Raw genomic sequence first — 21,171 nt, 5'->3', positions numbered from 1 at the left:
ANNGGCTCTAGAGGTTTTTGAGCAGATGCCTAAAAAGACTGTTGTTGCTTGGAATTCCTTTATTAGTGGATATGGTTTGAGAGGTGACAGCATATCATGCATTCGCCTTTTAGAGAGGATGTGCAACGAAGGAGTCAAGCCAACTTTGACTACTTTATGTAGTTTANTNATGGTTTGTTCACAATCTGNTCGACTACTAGANGGAAAGTTTGTACATGGATATATAATACGAAACANAATACAACCTGATGTTTTTATTATTGGTTCACTTATGGATCTATACTTNAAATGTGGAAGGNTAGGNTTAGCCGAAAACATCTTTAAATCAATACCAAAGTCCAAGGTAGTTTATTGGAATATCATGATTTCTGGATATGTGACTGAAGGNAAACTTTTTGAAGCCCTTGCNCTGTTTAGTGAAATGAGAAAATCTTATGTTGAGCCAGATGCTATTACTTGTACCAGTGTTTTAGCAGCTTGTTCTCAGCTAGCAGCACTAGACAAAGGTAAAGAGATTCATAATCTGATCATGGAGGAAAAATTTGACAACAATGAAGTGGTTATGGGAGCTCTCCTGGATATGTATGCAAAGTGTGGCGCAGTAGATGAAGCATTCAGTGTTTTCAAATGTTTGCCAGAAAGAGATCTTGTGCTCTGGACTTCTGATAGGAGTTTGTCTTGACAATTAGGAAAAGTGGGTAAGGGGTTGTATAAAAGGGGATTGGGTTTAATTGTTAGAGTGAGTTTTTGAAGTCTTATTGATTGTGCGGGAACTCTTNGAGTTCTTTGGNGAGGGGTTAAGCTCTCTGGGTATCTTGTATTCATCATTGTTTGGCAATATACAGAGGTTATACAGTTCTGAGTTGTGTGTTGGGTGCGTGTACTGTGTGCGTTTTATAGGTTCTTGATCAAAAGAACCTAACATTTGGTGTGCGTTTTATAGGTTCTTGATCAAAAGAACCTAACATTTGGTCCGACCTGCTGGATCAAGAAGGGGAAGAATCAGCTATGGGTAGCCACACGGAGGGAAGATTAGACAATCTTGAGATTACGGTGGAGGGGATTAAGGAGGAGACGGCTGGAATCCGACGCGACCTACATCAAATGATGAGGTTGATGGGTGAAGGTCAGAATAATCAGGGGGTGGTTCTGAGGGGAGTAGCAGCTCTGTGAATGATAACCCCGAAAGAGGCGACAATGGGGGAATACCACAGATTTTGCGGAAAAGGGTGGAATTGCCATCGTTTGAAGGGGTGGAGCCGCATAGTTGGATTAACAGAGCGGAACGGTTCTTTGACGTCCAGAAGGTGGCTGAGGAGGATAAGGTTGAACTTGCCTACATTAGCATGGAAGGGAGCGCGAGTTATTGGTTCAAATATTGGAAAGAAAAAACCAAGAACCGTTCTTGGTCGGGCTTGAAGGCTGGTTTGATTAATCGCTTCGGAGGTGGTTTCAGGGGGACCGTATACGAACAGATCGCAACGCTGCGACAAGATGGGACGGTGGACGAATTTGTGAGGAGTTTTGAGATACTTTTGGGTCTGGGCTATCGGAGGAGCTGATATTGGGATTCTTCCTAGCTGGGTTACGAGAAGAGATTAAAGGCAAAGTACGAATCCAAGATCCTCAGAAGTTGAGGGTGGCCATGCACGTCGGAGGACGCGATTTTTCGCTCGAAGGGATGCAACGGGAATGGGTTCAAGATTAACCAGCCTGGATCACGATTGATGGGGGCAGTGGTGCGATCCGAGCCTACTAGACCCACGACGAACCAGCACGGAGGAGCGGAGAGTGTGGTGTCGATACTGCAAGAAGTAGTCGCAACCAAACCAGCGGCAAGGATAAACACTGTGGGGGGAAGCGATAACAGAGGGAGAACGACAAGGATAAACCTTCCTTACCCAGAAGTCCTTAAGAGGAGAGAAGAGGGCCGCTGTCTCCGTTGTGGAGGTCCGTTCGCTCCTGGCCACCATTGCTCGGAGAGAAGTTTGGGCGTCCTACTGCTGACGGAGGACGAGGAGGAAGCTGTGAATGACGAAGTGGGGAACTCGAGTTGAAAACCATGGAACTGTCTGCATGTTCAATGGAAGGGATGACACCACCCAAAACGATGAAGCTAGTGGGATGGGTCGGAGGAAGAAGAGTGGTGGCGCTCATTGATAGTGGCGCCAGCCATAATTTCATCAGCAAGGATTTGGCCGAGGACGTGAAGCTACCTGTGATAGAGACGTCGAGCTTGGGGGATGGACCGAAGAAGGTTACTCAGGGACCGTGCGATAAGATTCAGCTTAGTTTGGGGAAAGCTACGGTGCTGGAGGATTTTTACTTGTTCGATTTAGATGGAGTTGATATCATTTTGGATACAGCCTGGTTGGCTAAATTGGGAGAGGTGGTTATTAACTTGACGGAAATAACCACGAGTTATTATTTAGCGGGCAAAATGGTGAAAGTGAGAGGAGACCATGCATTGTCCAGAAAATTGGTGGAGCCAAAAACTCTCTTGGCAAATTCTGAAACGTGGACTTTGTTGTGGGATTTAGACTTAGTGGAGAAGCATGCGCACAGTGAGTGGCCTGATGATTTGGTGGAACGGTGAGTGGGATGGGGATGTGATGGAGGCGCAGAAAGCTGAATTAGAAGCAGTGCTGCAGCCGCACTAACGGGTATTTCAAGAGATACCCGGATTGCCTCTGCCACCTAATAAATAACACCGTATCCCACTTAAGAAAGGGTGGATCCTATAAATGTGTCACCATACTCGTATCCTCATCTTTTGAAGGGAGATTGAAGGGCAAGCAGCGGACTTGGGAAGACAGGAAACTCAACCTTGAGGACAAGGTTGTTGAAGGAGAGGGAGTATTGATAGGAGTTTGTCTTGACAGTTAGGAAAAGTGGGTAAGGGGTTGTATAAAAGGGGATTGGGTTTAATTGTTAGAGTGAGTTTTTGAAGTCTTATTGATTGTGCGGGNACTCTTNGAGTTCTTTGGGGAGNGGTTAAGCTCTCTGGGTATCTTGTATTCATCATTGTTTGGCAATATACAGAGGTTATANAGTTCTGAGTTGTGTGTTGGGTGCGTGTACTGTGTGCGTTTTATAGGTTCTTGATCAAAATAACCTAACAACTTCAATGATTGCTGCTTATGGATCCCATGGTTAGGCCTATGAAGCTTTGGAGCTTTTTACTGAAATGCTGCAATCCAAGGTAAAACCTGATAGTGTTTCTTTTCTTGCTATATTATCCGCTTGTGGCCATGCTGGGTTGATTGACGAGGGATGCCATTACTTCAATCAAATGATGAATGTTTATGGCATTAAACCTGGAGTTNAACATTATTCATGCTTGATTGATCTTCTTGGACGTGCTGGAAGATTGCATGAAGCATACGAGATTNTACATAGAAACCCTGAAATCAGGGATGATGTTAGGTTGCTAAGTGCATTAGTTTCTGCATGCCGTTTGCACAAAAATATTGATCTAGGAGCTGAAATTGCTAGAATTCTTATCGATAAGGATCCTGATGATTCATCAGCCTACATTCTCTTGTCAAATATGTATGCTTCTGCACATAAATGGGATGAGGTACGGAAGGTGAGATCAAAGATGAAGGAGCTTAGGTTAAAGAAGAATCCAGGGTGTAGTTGGATTGAGATTAACCAAAAGATCCTGCCTTTTTTTGTTGAAGACAATTCGCACTTGCATCTTGAATCTGTTAATAAATGCCTTTCATATCTCACTGCTCACATGGATGATGAGTCTAAACCATTTATATATCATTTTGATGTTGAAACACTGAGACTTTGCTAGTTTTACAATTAGCTTGGAGGCTGCAGGGGATGGGAATCCTAAATATATATGAATTAGCTCAAATACCATAATTAAATTATAACTTAACGTAGATAATCTTCATCATATATTTAATGTTAAAAAATCATAAACATATATAAGACATGGAGAGAGTATTTTCAACCTAAAACCTTAAAATAATACATTTTTTTATCTTATTCAATTCTATTTTTATATAATGTAAGGATCATGATATCTTGAAAAAAAATTAATAATTTTTGGACAATAAATTATGTATTAGTATTTTATTAATCGTGTATTTGAAATAGACTAATGATAAATTATCACATTTGTAAAAAAGTTATTAAAAAAGTTGTTAAAAAACTTTTTTATATAATGTAATTCCTCTTAAATTTCTTACAATAAGAATAATAATTCATGGTCAGTTAAAAAGGTTTAAATGATATTTGTACGAATACATTAATTTTTGCTCTTTTTCGATATTAGAGTTTATAGATTTTAAACAACGCAAATATATTTATGTCATTCCTTTATTAGATTTCTTATCATTTTGAATTGTCACTGTAGGAAGCATCTAATCTTGTTACCCATTAATCAAACTCATCTTTCAATAATCATGCTTATGATCATACATGTTCTAACCTTTCTACAGTTAATATTATAAAAATTTGAGTTAGGTCAAATTTGCACCTTTTTTTTTTCAAAATGGATGAAACTAAACTCTTAATATATAATTCTTTCCGATTGAAATGAAACTAAACTCATCAATACAGAAGGTCTATTAATTTTGTCGGCAAAAAAATTAAAACTATAAAATTCTTTGGAGTTTATTTAATTATTTTAACATAAAAATAAACGTACAATACAGTATCATGGGTAGTATACGGTTTCCTGTGCATAACCAAGTCAATTGTTTGAACTGACCATCAGGCCCACCAGTCTGGCCGATCGCCCATGATTAAACTGTAAATGATAAACAGTTCATTAAAGTCCTTAATGGAAATTAAAGTATGATTGGACCGTTATCAGGTTCATGAAAGGTAAAAGTCCATTACAACCCATATAAATAAAGGTCTCAAGTATGATTTCTGGACCACGTTGTATAATACATGTTCAATAACCGTTTGGTGTTAGAGTGCTTTTGAAAGGTGTCCACGAACAATTTAGAGTACGAGAAAGAAACAAGTAACCGTTCGACCTTCAATAGGCAATCATCCAGTCTTCAACGTCTGTCCAGTCTTCAAAACAACACGCCTGTTCGGTTTTCAAGACATCACATCCGTCCAACATGACAACTAAGTGTTTTGAGCAAGGAATCTCCATACACCACCGGAACAATAAACTTTTGCATATTAAATATATTTTGAAAAAGATTTCTTATTGGTAGGAAGAAGTACTTTCTAATAGGCCAGGTGTTTGGGTTAGCATAAATTTAAGTCTTTTCTATTATAAATGGACAATAAAAACGGATAATGCAACATTTTCTATCATTTTGTTTTTACTTTATATCTTTGTGTGGAAAACAAAAAGGTAATAAAAAAAAGGTGCTAAGGAGAATGAAATTTATCCATGAATGCAAACATTATAAAAACAAATCGTTAGATTTTATTATCCTCTCTTTTTCTTCCTTTTATTTCCTAATTAAAAGTATGTGAATCTACACTAAAAGTTAGGCCACTATTTCATAGAAATGTATGTTGAGAGAAAAATAAAAGAGTATAGTGGGTGTTAGGCAAACGAGTTTAGCTCACAAGATAAGAAAATGTTATACGCTTTTAATTAAACTTTAAAGGTAACATTTGACATATTTTTTTTTTTTTTGTTTTTTTCTCTATCATGAAAGTGACATCTCTTTGTTTAGAAAAAAAAAAAAAAAATAGCATGTGGTTTCCCTAACTCTAGCAATAGCTCTATTTTTTGGATTTTTCAATTAAAGAGTTTTGAGCATTTTTACTTACCTATATCTAGTTTGTGATTTTAAAATATCATTAAAAATGTAACTATACTAAATTAAAATCAGGGTCTCAAAATTAAGAGTATATAAATATAGAAATCAATTTGAAATTTTTATACGAAAATAAAAATTTAAGGTGTAACTAAACCTATTAGATCAAATATAGTCGGTCAAAACTTCACGAATAATTCTTTACAATATTTTTCAATTTTTAAGTTAAGATGTATGTTTCTCATTGAAATAAATGTATAGATACAAACTACTTTAATAATATACATCAAATGCAATAAATATTATAATAATAAATATTTAAAATAACATTTTAATATTATTTAGATGTAGTTCTTAATTATTTCACAATCAATAATACCAATAATAATCCTAAACATCATGGATCAATAACAATAACAGAATAATCATCTTAAAAATGTAGTCAAAATATTATTATCCAAATATTTAATACTATGCTATTTATTTGAGCTTTTAATTTATTTAATATTTTATTAATATACTTTAATTATTATCTTAATTTAATCACTAATTACTAATGTTGTTGTAATTAGATCGAAATAATATAATGTTGAAATATATGCAATTCCAGACGAGTCGGGTGATGGAGAATATCTTTCCATTTTACCTACAATCTAAACTTTCTAGCATTTCTTTGTGATTTTAAATGCAAAGTTATAACTTTTTTTTTTCTTTCTAATTTGTGTGTGTTTCGGTTTTTCTTTTCGCCTTTCTCTTTCACTTTTCTTGTACAGTATATGAGTTCTGTTGGGTTTCTTGAAACAAAGAAGCAGTAAAAGTTTCATTTTGAAAGCCTGGGAAATTTTGTTTTGAGAAAAATAGTACATCTGCAACAAAACCTTAACAGTGTAGTGTTTGAGACACGACAAGAAACCATGAACAAGAATTCAGAATCTTCAACCAAACCAAATAACAACAACAATTCACCCAAACCAAAACCTCCTTTCAAGCCAGCAAAGGACGACACCAAGCCCGTGCTTCAAGACCCTGTAATCTTTCTTTCATTTCTTTGGGCCTACACTTTCATTATTTCTTCATTCTTAACCTTTCTTCTTTTGTTTCAGATACTCAGATCCGACCCAATTGAGACGGAAGAAGCTGTGTTGCGATTGCCTCCATTCTCAGTCCCCACTTCAACTTCTCCACCTGCAGAGGCCTAAAGGTATTAACTTTACTATCTTTTGGCTTAATCCTTACCTTTTGTCGATTCCTCTTTCTGTTTTCAACCATGGGTTTTCAGGTGTGGCTTCTGATAATATTTTAGAACTTTTAAATAACGGTAGTGGTTGTTTATCAGAGAATATTCTTTTGTTTTATTTTAGCATATGTTCAACTATGAACGGATTATTTATCTATTATGATTTGTTATAATTTATCCCACTTTTGTTTCCACTAATTTCTGCATAAATGGCTTTGAAAATAATGAAAGTAAAGTGAATGGAACTTGTGAATTATGTTTAAATTAGATTATATACCAAACTTTTATCCAGGCTCTTATCATTTAGCTTCTTCAAAGGTGCATAAGATGATTTTAGATTATAGAGAAGCTTAGTACATCCTGCTTATTTTTCTCTTCTAGAAAAATTTAGCCAAATAGGTCTTAGTTTTCAACAAATATGAGGTTAGCATGGTAGGTATGTTTTGTTAGTCATGTTCAATTCATTTCTAAATAAAAAAAATCTTACATAGCCTTTAAATTTTCTTGTATGTTCTTTTCCGCATGGAAAGTTTCATCTCAGAAAATTTATGTCTGACTTGAAAGTAGTACTGCAGACACTAGTGATGCAAGAATAATAGGTTAAGATTTTTAGCCCTTCTGGTGCTTTTCTGTTTATGTCTGTCAGATTGGGAATTTAGAATGCACAATGATTTTGGTTTATTTGCTGCTTTTTGTTCTGTTATCAGCAATTGATACTAGTTCACACGATAATCTTTTGAAGTTGAATTTCTTTTACAGCTTGAAGATGCTATTGTACTGAATGTTTGGGAGTTTTGTGAGTGATGAATGTTGGATGGTTGTTTCTAAGTAGAGTGTTTGGTATTTGTTTCAAGGAGTGCCTTTGGTATCCTATGAACTTTTACAGTTTAATTTCTTCTACTTTAGAATTCATAATAACTCCATGTGATTCATGTAGTGTCCTGGGAGACTAATAAATTTATTGTTGTTACCATTCCTTTGACCATTGAGTTTGTACTTTTCCCATGTTTTTAAAGAAAATTTGCAATGATCATACAAAACATGACAAAGGTAAAATGAGGTTTTATTTAAGGAAAGTTTAGGTAGATTAAACGAGTTAGACAATGAATAACTACACTGGCATTTGAATTTATTTGTGTACTTGGTTTTGCGAACTCTTGAAAGAGACAACTAATTTTTTACTTCCAGATTTCCACCTTTTTAAGGTGGTTTTGTGTCTACACTGTCAACCAAACATGCCAATAGACTCATCATTATTATAACATTTTTATTTGTAAATATTGATTAACAAATTAAGCATGGAAAATTACATCAAACTGTTGTGACCGGTTCTGTTAATTAAAATAAAATTAGAACATCTTTAATTAAAGGAAGAAAATGCCATAAGTTATATAACCTTAAAGGGATTAAGATTAGTAATAAAGTAAAGAGTCTTTATTTGTTATTTATATAGAGAACTGTTAATTGTCCAGCTAATTACGTTTTTTCTATTTTTAAAATTGAGTAAGTTGATATTTCGATGGATTTTCTTTTTTGTTTAAAACTCAATTATTTTTATTCTTAATATTTTGAGGGTGGTGACGTATTTACTAAACTTAAAATGGTTAGAAAATTTCTTTTAGGAACTTGGTATAATTTAAAGAGAATGTTAAATATTGTATGTGGAGCTTAATGTTTTAGTCACTAAATGTAATTTAATATGTTCAAATTATAAAAAAGAATGTACAAAATGAGAATTTAAAAGTTTCTGGTAAAAATAGACAGGAAGCCAAATTTGTTTCAAAACTTTGAAAAACTTAAGTGACTTTAAAAGATAGTAAAATTGAAACCAGTCTTAATAAGGGCAAAAAAATTATAATTTATGCGTAAATGTGTAAATAAAATTTAAACTCTAAATGTAACATGATGAATTGTTCACCTAAATAAGATTTAAACTCTAAATAATGCAGACACAGCATGAATTGTTCACTAATCATTGATGTCAAGTCCAAAAATTTACTCTCAACTTATTTAAAATGGCTATCATTAGTTTAAACATTGACAGATTAATCGAGCATTGGACGATTTATGTTCAAAAACTTTACAAATAATTGAAATCATTCACAAAAAATGTAAGCAGTGTGGATTTCTTAAAATTATGATCCAACTTCATGTTTCATACATTGGCATGGATAATTGATCAAAAACAAGCTTGAATGCGCTAAAAATGATCACATCAAACTTTAACAAATGGAATTTACAGAACCAATTCTATTACAACTACTTGATATCATCTGATCCCTGCAGTTTTGCAGGATTGGTACTTGGACATTAACGAGGAAATCATCTTCTGTTTTCAAATATTCACTAAAGAAACTCTGCATAATCTGTGACTAACTGTCACCGTGTTTGCCATGCCTCTTGGTAAAAAATCTGTATGTATTTGGTTCTCTTCTGAGGGTTTTTTAGTATATAAAAAATGAAAGAATTGTTTTGAAGATTATGGTACGTGTTTAACAATGACTTCTTCACCTTATGCCTGCCTGGTAGTGTTAAAGAAAATCAATATGTGAATCTTATTGGCATAGTCCTAACCTTGTTTGCCAGAGCCACGCAGCCTCAGCACTCCTGCTATAGTCAAAATTGAACTGCATTATTAACTATGAAGAACAAGGAAAGCTGCTGATAAAAAAAAAATGAAGAATAAGGAAAGTACATATAAATTGTTCACTATGAAAGAACAAGGTTCCTGAGTCAGAAAGGACCTACACTGAGTTGTTTTATTACTAAGTGGAATTATTAGTTTCTTAATGTTATTTGTCTCAAATAACAATGAAATTCCATGATCCATACTATACCATCTCAGAAAAAATGTCTGGATTTGTAACACGGTTACACTAGATCACCAGAACAAAGTGCAAAGGTGTTATACTAGTGTACTAACAATAATTGTAGCCTATATATGAAATCATTATCCCACACATCCAAGCCTGGTTCACCCCAAAATATAAAACAAACAAGTACGCAATGTCCTACAAACCAGCTCCATTTTTCTCTCATCTCTGCCCATGCATTCTTTTTCAAACTCTTAAAACAAAGACTTCACTGCTTTTGGAAACCAATATTTGCCCAAGGCAGCAAAACTAGAGCAGCAACTATTAGCTGCCTTTTTAACATAACCTTGCTTGATGGATTGCTTAACTTAGTCCTCGTCTCATTTTACTAAGATTCTACCTCAAAGTTAGGGAATTAAGTGCATAAAATTTAGTAACGAATTACTTCCCAACAGCTAAATGCATTTTTATAACTCAATTTTTTAGTTAAGAATAAAACAGCCATGAAAAGATTCAATGTATACAAGTATTCAATACGGAAAATGGTCTATTAAGACAAGCTAGATTCACATCTGCTCTAGCTGCACTTCAGAGACAAATCCATGTGCTCTGGTGGCACATTGTCCCTGTTACATATCTTGTTGCTCCTGAAATTATGATGTGAGCATCAAGTAATGGGTACTGATATGATATGTGTGATTTAAACTTTCTGGCTCACTTGTGTCTCAACTTTTGCAGTGTAGCTCATCCATACCTTCTTGCTGATAATCGGCATCACCCTTTTTATCTTTGGAGGAAAGTTATAATGGCTCACTGATCAATTAAATACCTTTCGGTCCCAGTTTATATATGTTCATGGCTTTCCATCATCCACATGTTGGGTTAGTGTACACAGACATACTATGAAGTCTTGTTTTATTGAACTGCTTGTGGGATTATATCTACTATCCTTTATCAAACAGGAAAAGTTAGAAGTAAAATATGGGTTTTGGCATACTTCTTGGCTGTTCTTGTACCAGCTCCACAGATAGAGTTCAGATACTACACCATACCATTCTATTTCCTGGTGCTTCTCTGTGACAATAGTGATGATCAAAGTTGGATTCTCACATGCATATGTTTCGGCCTTTCCATTGGGATCATGAGCTGGAATTTAAAGGTTTATATGGTGATTCAATTCATTGAAAAAAATATTTGTAACAGTGAAACTACCTCTTTTGTGAGGCTTACCACCAGTTTTACATACAAGAGTGGAATTTTAAATCTCCTTAGTTATCTTTTTGAGGGATTTCAATCTCCTTAGTTGATATGATAACCCTTTTAACTACTTGAAGAAAAGTGTTATTTTTTCTTGTTGAATTTTCTGATTATGATGGTTCCTTTCATTATATATCATTATATATATTGTGTAATTTAAATAGGTGAATTTGAAACTGTTATAAATCATTAATTTGGTCCTGGAATTTTCAAGACACTGTTAATTTAGTTATTGAAAGAAATGAAAAAATTGATTTAGTATCAAATTGATCTTTAATATTACATTTTAGTAACCAAGTGGTTTCAAGAAACGTAACATCAGAACAGAGTTCTGGGGATTTTTATTCATTTAAGAATTAAATCAATTTTTTTTAAGGTTGAAGTTGATGATGTCTTACATATTGAATGATCAGATTAATCATTTACCCGTTATGGTTGATTATATGCTATGAAGTATGGATACCCTTAGAGATATGTTGTATGCATACTAGATGCAAACCTATTCCTAGTATGATTTTGTTAATCATATTGACTTCATAATAATCTTTGTCGGAATATGATTGGGCAACTTATTTTGACCTTTGGTTAAAGTGAACTTGTCTCGACCTTTGATCCCAATTAGTATATTTGGACCTTTGTTGACCCGTCTCAATCTTTGGCTTAGACTAACTGATCTTGACCCTTGACCCAGGTTAAATTGTCTCTACCTTTGACTCGAGCATGCCTATGTTAAACTTCAACTAATGTTGGCCCTTTTCGACCATCGAATTGGGCCATAATGTGTTTACCTTCAGTTTCAATTGACTTGTGTTGACCTTCTACCTAGCAAGACTAAGTCGACTTGTGTCGCCCTTAAGTTATGGTTAACTTGTCTTGACTTTGGGCCCGTGTCTACCCATGTCAATCTTCTACCCTAGCCAGCTCGTCTCAATCATTGGCTTGGGCCGACCTGTCTATACATTTGTCTCAGGTGGATTGTCTTGACCTTCGACCCGAGTTGGCCCATCTGGACCTTTGGCCCATTTGGATCTTCAACCAAGGTTGATCCATCTCGACTTTCAAACCAAGTTGGTCCATCTTGACCTTGGGACCCAAGCCAGTCTTTCTCAACCTTTGGCCCGGCTTAATCCTCACGACGTTCACCCTGAGCCAATTTATCTCGACTATTGGCCCGAGTCAATTTGTCAAGAACTTTTTCTAGGGTTGACTTGTCTCAACCATCAGCTCAGACCGATTAATCTCAAACTACAACCATGGCCGGCCTATCTCACCCATTGGTTATGGTCTGTCCGTCTTTCCGTTTGCTTGCCCTTTGCTCAAGCCAACTTGTCTCGACTGTTTGCCTTGCCCACCCCATGTCGACCTTTTACACTGACTGATACGTGTCAACTACGTGCCTAGACCAGACTGTCTTAACCTTCAGCCTAACTTGATCTGTGTCGACCTTCAACCTGGAACAACTCGTGTTGACCTTTGACTCAGACCCACCTTTTTATACCATCAGCCCAAGTTGGCCCGTGTCAGGACCTACTGTTGACCTGGGCAGGCTTGTTGATAGTGTTAATTTCTACCTTTTATTGGTGTTAAATTTTGTGAATAAATCAACTCCTTTATAGCTTTTATCTTATTTAACACTTAAGTTTGTTTCGGTGTTTTCTTATATTTTAGTTATTTTGAGCTTATTTTACCTCTAATCTCCTTTTGAGTGAGTGAAATAAGTGAATAAGAAACAATTTTGGTGGAAGAGAATAAGCTTGAACTCAAAGAATCATGATTGAACAACAAAAAGTGAATCGTGAGGAAAATACCCATGAAAGGTGTCATAAGAATCATGTCTAACACTACAAAGTCAGAGAAAAGAACTTGGTTGCAAGGCACCTATTATTGTGAGACACAAAAACTCATTGCGCGAGAAGCTACTAAAAGCAAGGGCGTTAGGCTATGGTTCATCGTCGAGCGATGGCTACCAACATCCAGTGGTGGTTAAGCGGCGGGCAGAGGCTGCCCCTTTCAAATTTGAATTGATGGTGCCCAATGGTATTGAAATGTTGTTGGACGATGGTATCGCTGACATTTCAAATAGGTATTTATTCATGTCTTGCGCGAGGGTTTGGCTTATTCTTTCAATCCCACACTTTTTCTTCACCTTATGTGACTGAGAGACACTCTTGGAGGTTGCTAGAGGGAGAGGCTTTCTAGACTATAGATGTGGATGCGAATGGGGCGTGTAATTGGAGCTTGGAGCAACTGTTAGGTGCCATAAGAAAGGGCGTTGTTCTTCTCTTTTGTTCCAATTTCTTCTTTATATTTTCAATTTGTACAACCTAGGTTCTCCACCATGGAAAACTAATAAACGAATACTTGTGTAATTTGTGATGTTAATATATAAGCTTTTCCATTTCAATGTTAGTATTTGAGTTTTATGCTTAATGATTTTCCTGACTTGATCACCCATGACTTGATTGTTGATTCTGGAAGTATTAGAAAATGTCTTTTGAACCTAGAACTAAAACTAAGTAACTAATGGAGCTTGTATCTAGGGATAAAACATTATTCATTCATAATCTTATTCTTGAATTTAATGCATGATTTCATTTGTTGAGGATTGAAGGAATTCGAACTTCATCAGTTATCATAAGCTCAAAGTCAATAAGGATTACATTTTAGTATATTTGTGAATTGATTTTAACTTGAAATTTGAATTGAGATAATTGAGAATACATGAGAATAAAGTTGTTGAAATTTAACCTTGAAAATTGTATATACTTTATGTGAATTGTTTTTTACAACAATTGTTTGATAAAAATAAAAAAAGAATTTTTTGGTGCTATTATGAATTTATAATCTAAATAGGTTATGGATTGCAAGAGTTTTCATTTGTTGCATAAGTCCTTATGAGAGAAGGATAAAATATTTATTGCTTGTTATGCTCAACCGGTGCACTTGTCGTATTGTGCTAACATCCATATCGTTTTTATGCCTAGACTGACCCGTTTTAACCTTTGGTGTTGATCGACTTGTCTCAACCATCGATTAAGGTCGACTTGTCTTGACCTTCGGCGTGGGACAACCTGTCTCAACATTTTACTTGAGCTGACTCTTATTATCGCTTCTTGAACTTCAACTTGGATTAGCTTGTTTTTATCTTCAGCTTGGGCCAATCAGTTTTGACCCTCAGCTCAGCCAAATTGTCTCAATCTTTAGCTTAAGTTGGCATATGTGGGCCACCGATTTGTTTTGACCTTTGACTTATGTCAACCCATATAACCATCGACCTAGGCTAGAATGTGTTTACCTTTGGTATTGGCTTGCTTGTGTCAACGTTCTACCTAATTGGTCCATCTTAACTTTTGGCATGAGTTGGCTCGTTTCAGCCATTAGCCCCTACCTGCTTGTGTTAATGTTCGACCCAGACAACCCATTTAGACCTTCAACCCAGGTTAGCTTGCCTTGAACTTTGGTCTGAGTCGGTCCATATCAATCTTTTATCTTCTTGACCTTCCGCCCATGCCCCTATGTCGACCTAGGCCAGTAGTGTCAACCTTAGGCCAATGTTGACCCATGTCAACCATCGTCCGGGCCAAAATGTGTTTACCTTTGGCTTCAGCTTGGGTTGACTAATGTTCGATACGGACAAGCCCGTTTAGACATCTAACCTGAGTTAGCTTGTCTTAACCTTCGGTTTGAGTCGGTTCATGTCAACCTTCACCTTAGGACGTTTGGCACATGTTAGCTTGTTTGAACATTCGACCTAGGTCGATCTATCTCAACCTTTAGCTCAGGTTGGTACTTCTCGACCATTACCTCAAATCGGCTCGTATGGATCTTCAACCCAGGTATGCTTGTTTCAACTTTCGACTTAGGTTAATTTGTCTTGATTTTCAACCTGTGTCAGTTTATCTTGACATTCGGTTCGTTTCAGCCTTCACCCTAAGTTGGCTCGTCTAGACCTTTAATCGTGTCGATCCATCTCACCCTTTGGCTCAAGTTGGTCGGTGTCGTCCTTTGGCAAGCCAACTTGCCCATTTCGATCCTCAGCCTAGTCCACCGTTGTATGCCTTCTTCTTATATTGCCATGTGTCGACCTTCAGCCCATGTTGACCCATGTTAACTTTTAGTCTGTACCATCACATGTTGACCATCGATCTAGGTTAGTCGTGTCGACCTTCAACCTAGGCCAACCTATGTCAACCCTCGACTCGAGTCATCCAGTACCAACTTTCGTCCTAGCCAGGCTCGTATCGACCTTCAATCCAAATCAATCCTTCTTGTTCTTTTGCCTAGATCAACCTTTGTTTACCATTAACTTGAGTTAGGCATTGTCAACCTTCGACCAATGTCAACCTTCTGTCCGAGTTGGCCTCATTTTGACCTTTAGGCTTAACTGACTCATTTTGACCTTCGACTCGATCGACCAATCTTGACCTTTGGTGTGGGATGATTTATCTCGATCTTTTGCCTAAACTGACTCATCTTGTCCTTAGGCCTAGGCCGACTAGCCTTGACCTTTGGCCTAGGTCAACCTTTCTTGACCTTTGACACTGAGTTAGCTCGTTTGTATCTTCAAGTTAGGCCATCCATCCCAACTTTCAACATAGGACAACCTGTGCTGACCTTTTTCCCAAGTCATCCTATGTCAACATAAGCTCGGATAAGCTCGTGTTGACCATCAGCTTGGATAAGCTCGTGTTGACCTTCAGTCTAGGCTAACACATCTCCACCTTCAAATGAGACTAACTTATCATGATGTTTGGTTAGGATCATTCTGTCTTAATTTTCGACTCAAGTTAACCTATCTCAAATTCTAGTATGAGCTTAGTCATCTCAACTTTAATCCCAAGTTGACAATGTTATTTTAGAAATTAATTGAACTCTTGTTGAGACATCTTTTTTGCACATTCATTTGGTGACTATAAAAGAATGCTTATTCAAAAATAGGTTAAGACTAACCTATAGACCATAAATCAAATCAAATTATACGCACACACAGTTAATAAGAAATTTTTCTTCATTAAAATTGAGATAAATTTGAACAATATTTACATAGGCAGGTTCATTTATGTAGACCCTTTCGTAGTATGCATTATATACTTGTCGGTACAAGTCATAATATCTCATAAAAATTTAAACAAAATGGATACTTGGTTTGGGTAATGTAGATGCTATTAGGAATTTTCTTAAATGAATACTAAGGAGACGTTTGGTTTAATAGAAAATTTTAGTTTCCTAAACTCTTCAGGTTGAAAAAGGATGTTTTCTGCATTCAACTAATCTTAAAACAGGATGACATTCCTAGAAAACCTTGTTTTCTCATAATGGATTTTGGCTAGGTTTCTCATAGGAACACAGTCATTGGAAGGTGAGAATCTAATTTATGTTAACTTTATGTTATTTGGCAAATTCAAATCTTTTATATGAAATGCATGAGGAATTTTTCTATCTCACTTTTGCAATCCTTAAAACAAACTTTCATGACTATGATCATAATAATAGCAATAACTAAAATGCTTTCATTTGTCAAAATTTTTAAAATGATCCAAAACCACTTGGCTGTAATATAAGCCCAATTATAATCAACTTCAAAAGCTTTTCCATCCTTGGACAAGGAAAAATATATAGCACAAGGTTGAAATCAATCTTCGCGCCATTGTTTTTGACATCTATCATTCAAGCAACGATAAAATAGAGTTGCTGGCTCGTCAGCAGATCTAGTCTGAAATTCTTTGAAAGCAGCTTCGCCATGACCGCAATATGGGCATGTCGCTACAAAAAAAATAAATGAGTGAGAAAAAGGGAAAAAAAGAGCAAGGAATTGATAACGACAAAAAAAGAAACAAATGTCACATAATTAATCATGATTCCTTTTATAATATCAGTCATTATCCCTGAAAAATATCTTCATCCGACACTCTGGAAAGAATAATCTCTTCTTTTTGGATGAATGAGAGTTTGGTCATTATGACTATTGTATATAACCAAACTCCAATTTATGATTTCCCCAATCAGTCAATTATATGTTTTTCCACCATGGGGATAACTTATTAATCATAACCAAAAAATTACAAAAATTCTTAAACTTTGTACCAACTAAAAATATAAGAGAAATCAAAATGGAAGTGTATGATGAACGACAAGCCAAACTACAATATTGACACAACCAAACACAACAAGTGTTGCAGGTATCATTCAACAATGTCGTGAATCACATGAGATTAAGATTTAGTTTAATTCATGTTCGAGTTTCAAATTGAACCAGAACAAAATTTCAACTTCCCATACTTCCTAAAACCAAATTTTAACATTATTGCATTGTTTTCTGAGAGTGTCATGTTAAATCACATTTATTTGTGATTCTTACCCCTTTTTTATTTGTTCGAGATTCACCACGAGAAAGGGCCTATATCAGACACCTAATGCACAAGTCTCTAGCCGATTTGGAGTGGAAAGGGTAAATATGCGTAGCTTTTTCCCTTAAACAAAGAGTTCCAGGATTTTAATCCACAACTTGCAGGAAGAAAGGCATCACCCTTAACCATTGAACCATGGCTTGGCCTCCCATAATACAAGCAGTATCAGGAATGCAACACTCTTTCTAATATTGGAAAAAAATTATAAGAAATCATAACTTTGGTTATCCTACTTCTAAATTAGAAGTGAGGCTTATTAAATGGGAAAAAAAACTAGCAAAAAGTTGCAATTTACAATAAATTACAGCTTATAATAGAGAGGGTTAGAAAGAGTGTTGCTAGCATTTCTCACATACTATTCCCAAATTTGTATTCAAAGCTAAACGATATTGGAATTACTAACAAAGCACTTCATCTCTGGTGATCAATGACTTGTTCACACAATTGGTAGGCTAACTTAACCATGCACACAGTGGAGCAGAATCGTCTTCAGCTTCCAAAGAAGCAAATTTACTAAATCTAGAATTATACTAGGATATTAGAGCCTTCTACCCCATTTTTCTAACCATTTTCTTTGCTTTTACTCAACAAGGCAACAAACAGTCATTGCCAAAGGCACAATACAAAGGGGGGAAGAAAGTTGCAAGAGAGTGAAGATTCAAAAAATATGCAACAGAATCAAGACCCAGGAGTGACGAGAAAAGAGGTTCTAGGCTCAGTAACATGAACCATGGGAACCAGGATATGGGAGACCAGGGTCCAACAGAAGCACCAGAGCAGCTATGTTAAGCAATAAAATATGTGCTACAATCTAATCCTTCTGCAATAATATGTGCAAAAGACAAGAACTTATAAAAAGTTCTGACTTCATCCTGAAACACTTATCTTCTTGCTCTAAGTACCATATGCCTTTTGATATCATATAAGTGCAGGACATTGATAAAAGTGCAAGACATCGATAATTTATTAAAACTTGAGTATTTGTGTTCCAAAGATAGAAACATTCAAAAATATTGTTAGTTATTCATCACAGTGCTTAATATATGGTGAATTCTGAATACATTTATGGAACATCCTAAACTATAATTCTTCAAAGATAATGTCTATTTAAATAAGAAAGAAAGGGAATGTACCCTCAGTTTTTGGAGCATTCTTCATGTCATCTGGGGAGATGATAGGCTCTATTTCTTTTTTCACCAACCTTTGCTTTCTTTTGATCTTGACCTGTGAGGTGAAACCATAAAAATCACGCACAAGCAACTAAAAATATATTAAGGAAGCACGAAATGGAGAAAGTTAATTCCTACCCTATTGTTGACGTAGCAAACATATGGACAAGCGGAACAAAAAAATCTTGCATGCCGATCCAAATAGGGCAATTCAAACTGCAGCATGTTACCGCATGTGGGACAAAACTCCATCGTCTATATCTGCACAATCAGATAATCGCCATTAACACTAAGAAATATCTATTATATTTCTCTCATTAGGATTTCAATGTTAGCCAAATTTCTGAAACTAGATACTACCTGGTATGGGTTTTGTTTTTCTGTGGTAAGAAAAAATTAAATTAAAAAATAATTTTATTATTGAGTAATGTTATATCCTATTAACCAGTGATACTTATCAAAGAAACTACATGCTAGATGTATTCAATACCTTACTACATGAGAAAAATATATCCGGCACTTTCTTGTTTGCTAAGTAGGAGGATTAGTGAAAAAATGCATTGATTAATAGATAAAAAATTTAAAAATCTACGGATTGGTTTGGCATTTTTAATTGCTCACCCCTATCTTTACTAAATAATAGTTTGCGCTTTGGTCTGATTTATCTCAGACATTTACTGCACATGTTTTGTTAGCATTTTGATCAGATAAATGGAAGCATCTGAAAACACAATAAGATCCCAACTACTTTTGAAGGCTTCAAATTGCATCAACCAAACAAATAAAAAAGCAAACTTTATTATTCACGCCACTTGAAGGAGGAAAATTTTGGTGTAGAATGTAACACCCCAATCACTGTTATGACTAGAGGTAATGCTGTCGTTAGCTTTTTTAAAACAGTAAGCAAAAAGATCAAAGTGAACCGACTTAAAAAAAACAACTTTAAACACATTCCACAAATCAAAACATCAAAATAGTTATTAAACCTTTATTATTATTATTATTATTATTATTATTATTATTATTATTATGAAAACATTTGCTTCACGACCCTCCTTCTTTGTCACCTTCAAAGATCACACAAACCCTAATCTCACTGCCACTGTGAGCTTGCACCGCGCCTCCTAGCCGCCCCGAACGGTCTCCGCAATTTGCAATGCAGAGAAAGCTAATTTGATGATGTTGATCGACGTTGGCTAAGGGCGCGTAAGAAAGAGTTTGGGTTTATTTTCTTGGAACTGAAAGCTAATCAAATGGGAAGAGAAAGCCACACGAAGATAAAAATCACTTAAACTCTCAATAATCATCCTATTATCTCATGCTTTGTTTAATTCTCTGATTTTGTTGTTGTTTAAATTACAACTATTGGATTAAATAGGGTTGCTTCTCTATATTTTTATGATGGTTTGCTATGAATTTCTAGTCTATTCTGTAACCATGAATCAACCAGAGCAGAAGACAAACAAAATCAACAAATTGCAGTAACGATAAAATATAATGAGATTTATCAGTGAGATAAGGAGATAAAGAATTGAATAAAAAACCTTCTTTGTGTGCAGTAAAGATGATTCTAACCTTCTTCTCCCTTCCAAGTCCAGAACCTTCTTCCTTCTCTTCCCTCTCTTCCCCCTTTTCCCAATTCCTGTTAACTCCAATTAAAATTTTAAAAACACATTATTTTTTCTTTCTTTATTATTGTATTTTTAAACTTATGAAAATCAGATCACACAAAGACTGTTTATATAATAAATAAAATTTCATTTCATTATAATATAATATTTTATGTGATGAACGGAGTTTTAATCTTTTTTTTTTATGATATTTTACATTATTTTTATAAAATGTTGCAATGGAATTGATACATGTTAATTTAAGAATAAAACAATTTTTAAAATTAGTTTAAAGACAAAAAAATTATTTAATTTTATCATTTAAATAAAAATAAATTATATATTATCAATTTTTTTTTTTTATTTTAATGAGTTGTTTTTCACTATACACTTATATCATGTCATCTTAATGTTAAGTATTTGACAAATTTCACATTGGTAAATTTTGATTAATTATAAAGAATTAATGATAAATTTCACTAAATTGAAATTTGGATGATAAAATGTTTGATAGATTGAAAACTTATCAGTAAAATGTGCTATTAAGTCTTGATGTAAAAAAAAAAATCTTTTACTTATAATTTTTTTCTAAGTTCAAATGTGGATTTTCTTGTTATGAGTGAACATTTTTATCACATCCACTTTAAATATTTAAATCGAAATGGTAAAATTTTTAGTTTTAAAAAATTAATTGTAAATTTCATCAAATTGACTTGAAAGGTCAAATATGGATAAGTGTGAATTTTGTAGAAACTCTAGTTGAGTTTATATTAAAGATAATTTTTAAAAGAGAATAAAATTAAAAAGAGAAGATTGAACTTAGTTTGTTTTAGAACGAGGAAGAACTCTCTATTTATAGAGTTAGGAAAGATTAAAATAAATAAAAAAAATTAAAATCAATCAATAAATTTAACGTTGTAAAATTAAT

General features: G+C 34.8%; 3 protein-coding genes across 9 annotated transcripts in view; 2 read left to right on the top strand and 1 right to left on the bottom strand.

Annotated features, from left to right (window-relative positions):
* The window catches only part of LOC106755377 (pentatricopeptide repeat-containing protein At5g27110), a 4,619-nt gene extending 776 nt beyond the window's left edge, over positions 1-3,843 (top strand). The window contains 2 exon segments of the mRNA XM_022778273.1: positions 1-658; positions 3,122-3,843. The exon segment at positions 1-658 is cut by the window's left edge and continues 776 nt beyond it. Of these exon segments, the coding sequence (XP_022633994.1) occupies positions 1-658; positions 3,122-3,805 (1,342 nt within the window). The 3' untranslated portion in view covers positions 3,806-3,843.
* LOC111241243 overlaps positions 1-11,063 on the top strand; it is a 13,102-nt gene extending 2,039 nt beyond the window's left edge. The window contains exons 1-4 of one of the 6 annotated variants that reach the window (XR_002667094.1): positions 6,431-6,778; positions 6,854-6,951; positions 9,282-9,390; positions 10,539-11,063. Coding sequence is in view for 5 of the 6 variants with exons in the window: in XM_022778268.1 (XP_022633989.1) it covers positions 2,063-2,596 (534 nt within the window). In the remaining variant the exon portion in view is untranslated. Of the gene's footprint in view, positions 1-943; positions 2,984-6,430; positions 6,779-6,853; positions 6,952-7,729; positions 8,021-9,281; positions 9,391-10,538 lie in introns of those variants that run through there. The other 5 variants (XM_022778270.1, XM_022778272.1, XM_022778271.1 and 2 more) reach the window with 5 other exon arrangements.
* A 5,526-nt stretch (positions 11,064-16,589) lies between these two features.
* Positions 16,590-20,300, bottom strand: LOC106755389 (DNA-directed RNA polymerase III subunit RPC10-like). 2 transcript variants are annotated; one of them, XM_014637535.2, is made up of 4 exons: positions 20,178-20,300; positions 18,772-18,894; positions 18,598-18,688; positions 16,590-16,820 (listed from the first exon to the last, which is right to left on the bottom strand). In XM_014637535.2, the coding sequence occupies exons 2-4, from the start codon at positions 18,883-18,885 to the stop codon at positions 16,690-16,692; spliced, it is 336 nt and encodes a 111-aa protein (XP_014493021.1). In that variant the 5' UTR covers positions 18,886-18,894; positions 20,178-20,300; the 3' UTR covers positions 16,590-16,689. The 2 variants fall into 2 exon arrangements, with proteins under 2 accessions (XP_014493021.1, XP_014493022.1); XM_014637536.2 differs by having other exon boundaries at positions 20,209-20,266.
* Between the last annotated feature and the right edge of the window lie 871 nt (positions 20,301-21,171).

Source organism: Vigna radiata, unplaced genomic scaffold, assembly GCF_000741045.1.
Source record: "Vigna radiata var. radiata cultivar VC1973A unplaced genomic scaffold, Vradiata_ver6 scaffold_253, whole genome shotgun sequence".
NCBI lineage: Eukaryota > Viridiplantae > Streptophyta > Magnoliopsida > Fabales > Fabaceae > Vigna > Vigna radiata.
Note: the sequence above shows the minus strand (reverse complement) of the source record. Positions and strands in the feature narration are given on the sequence as shown.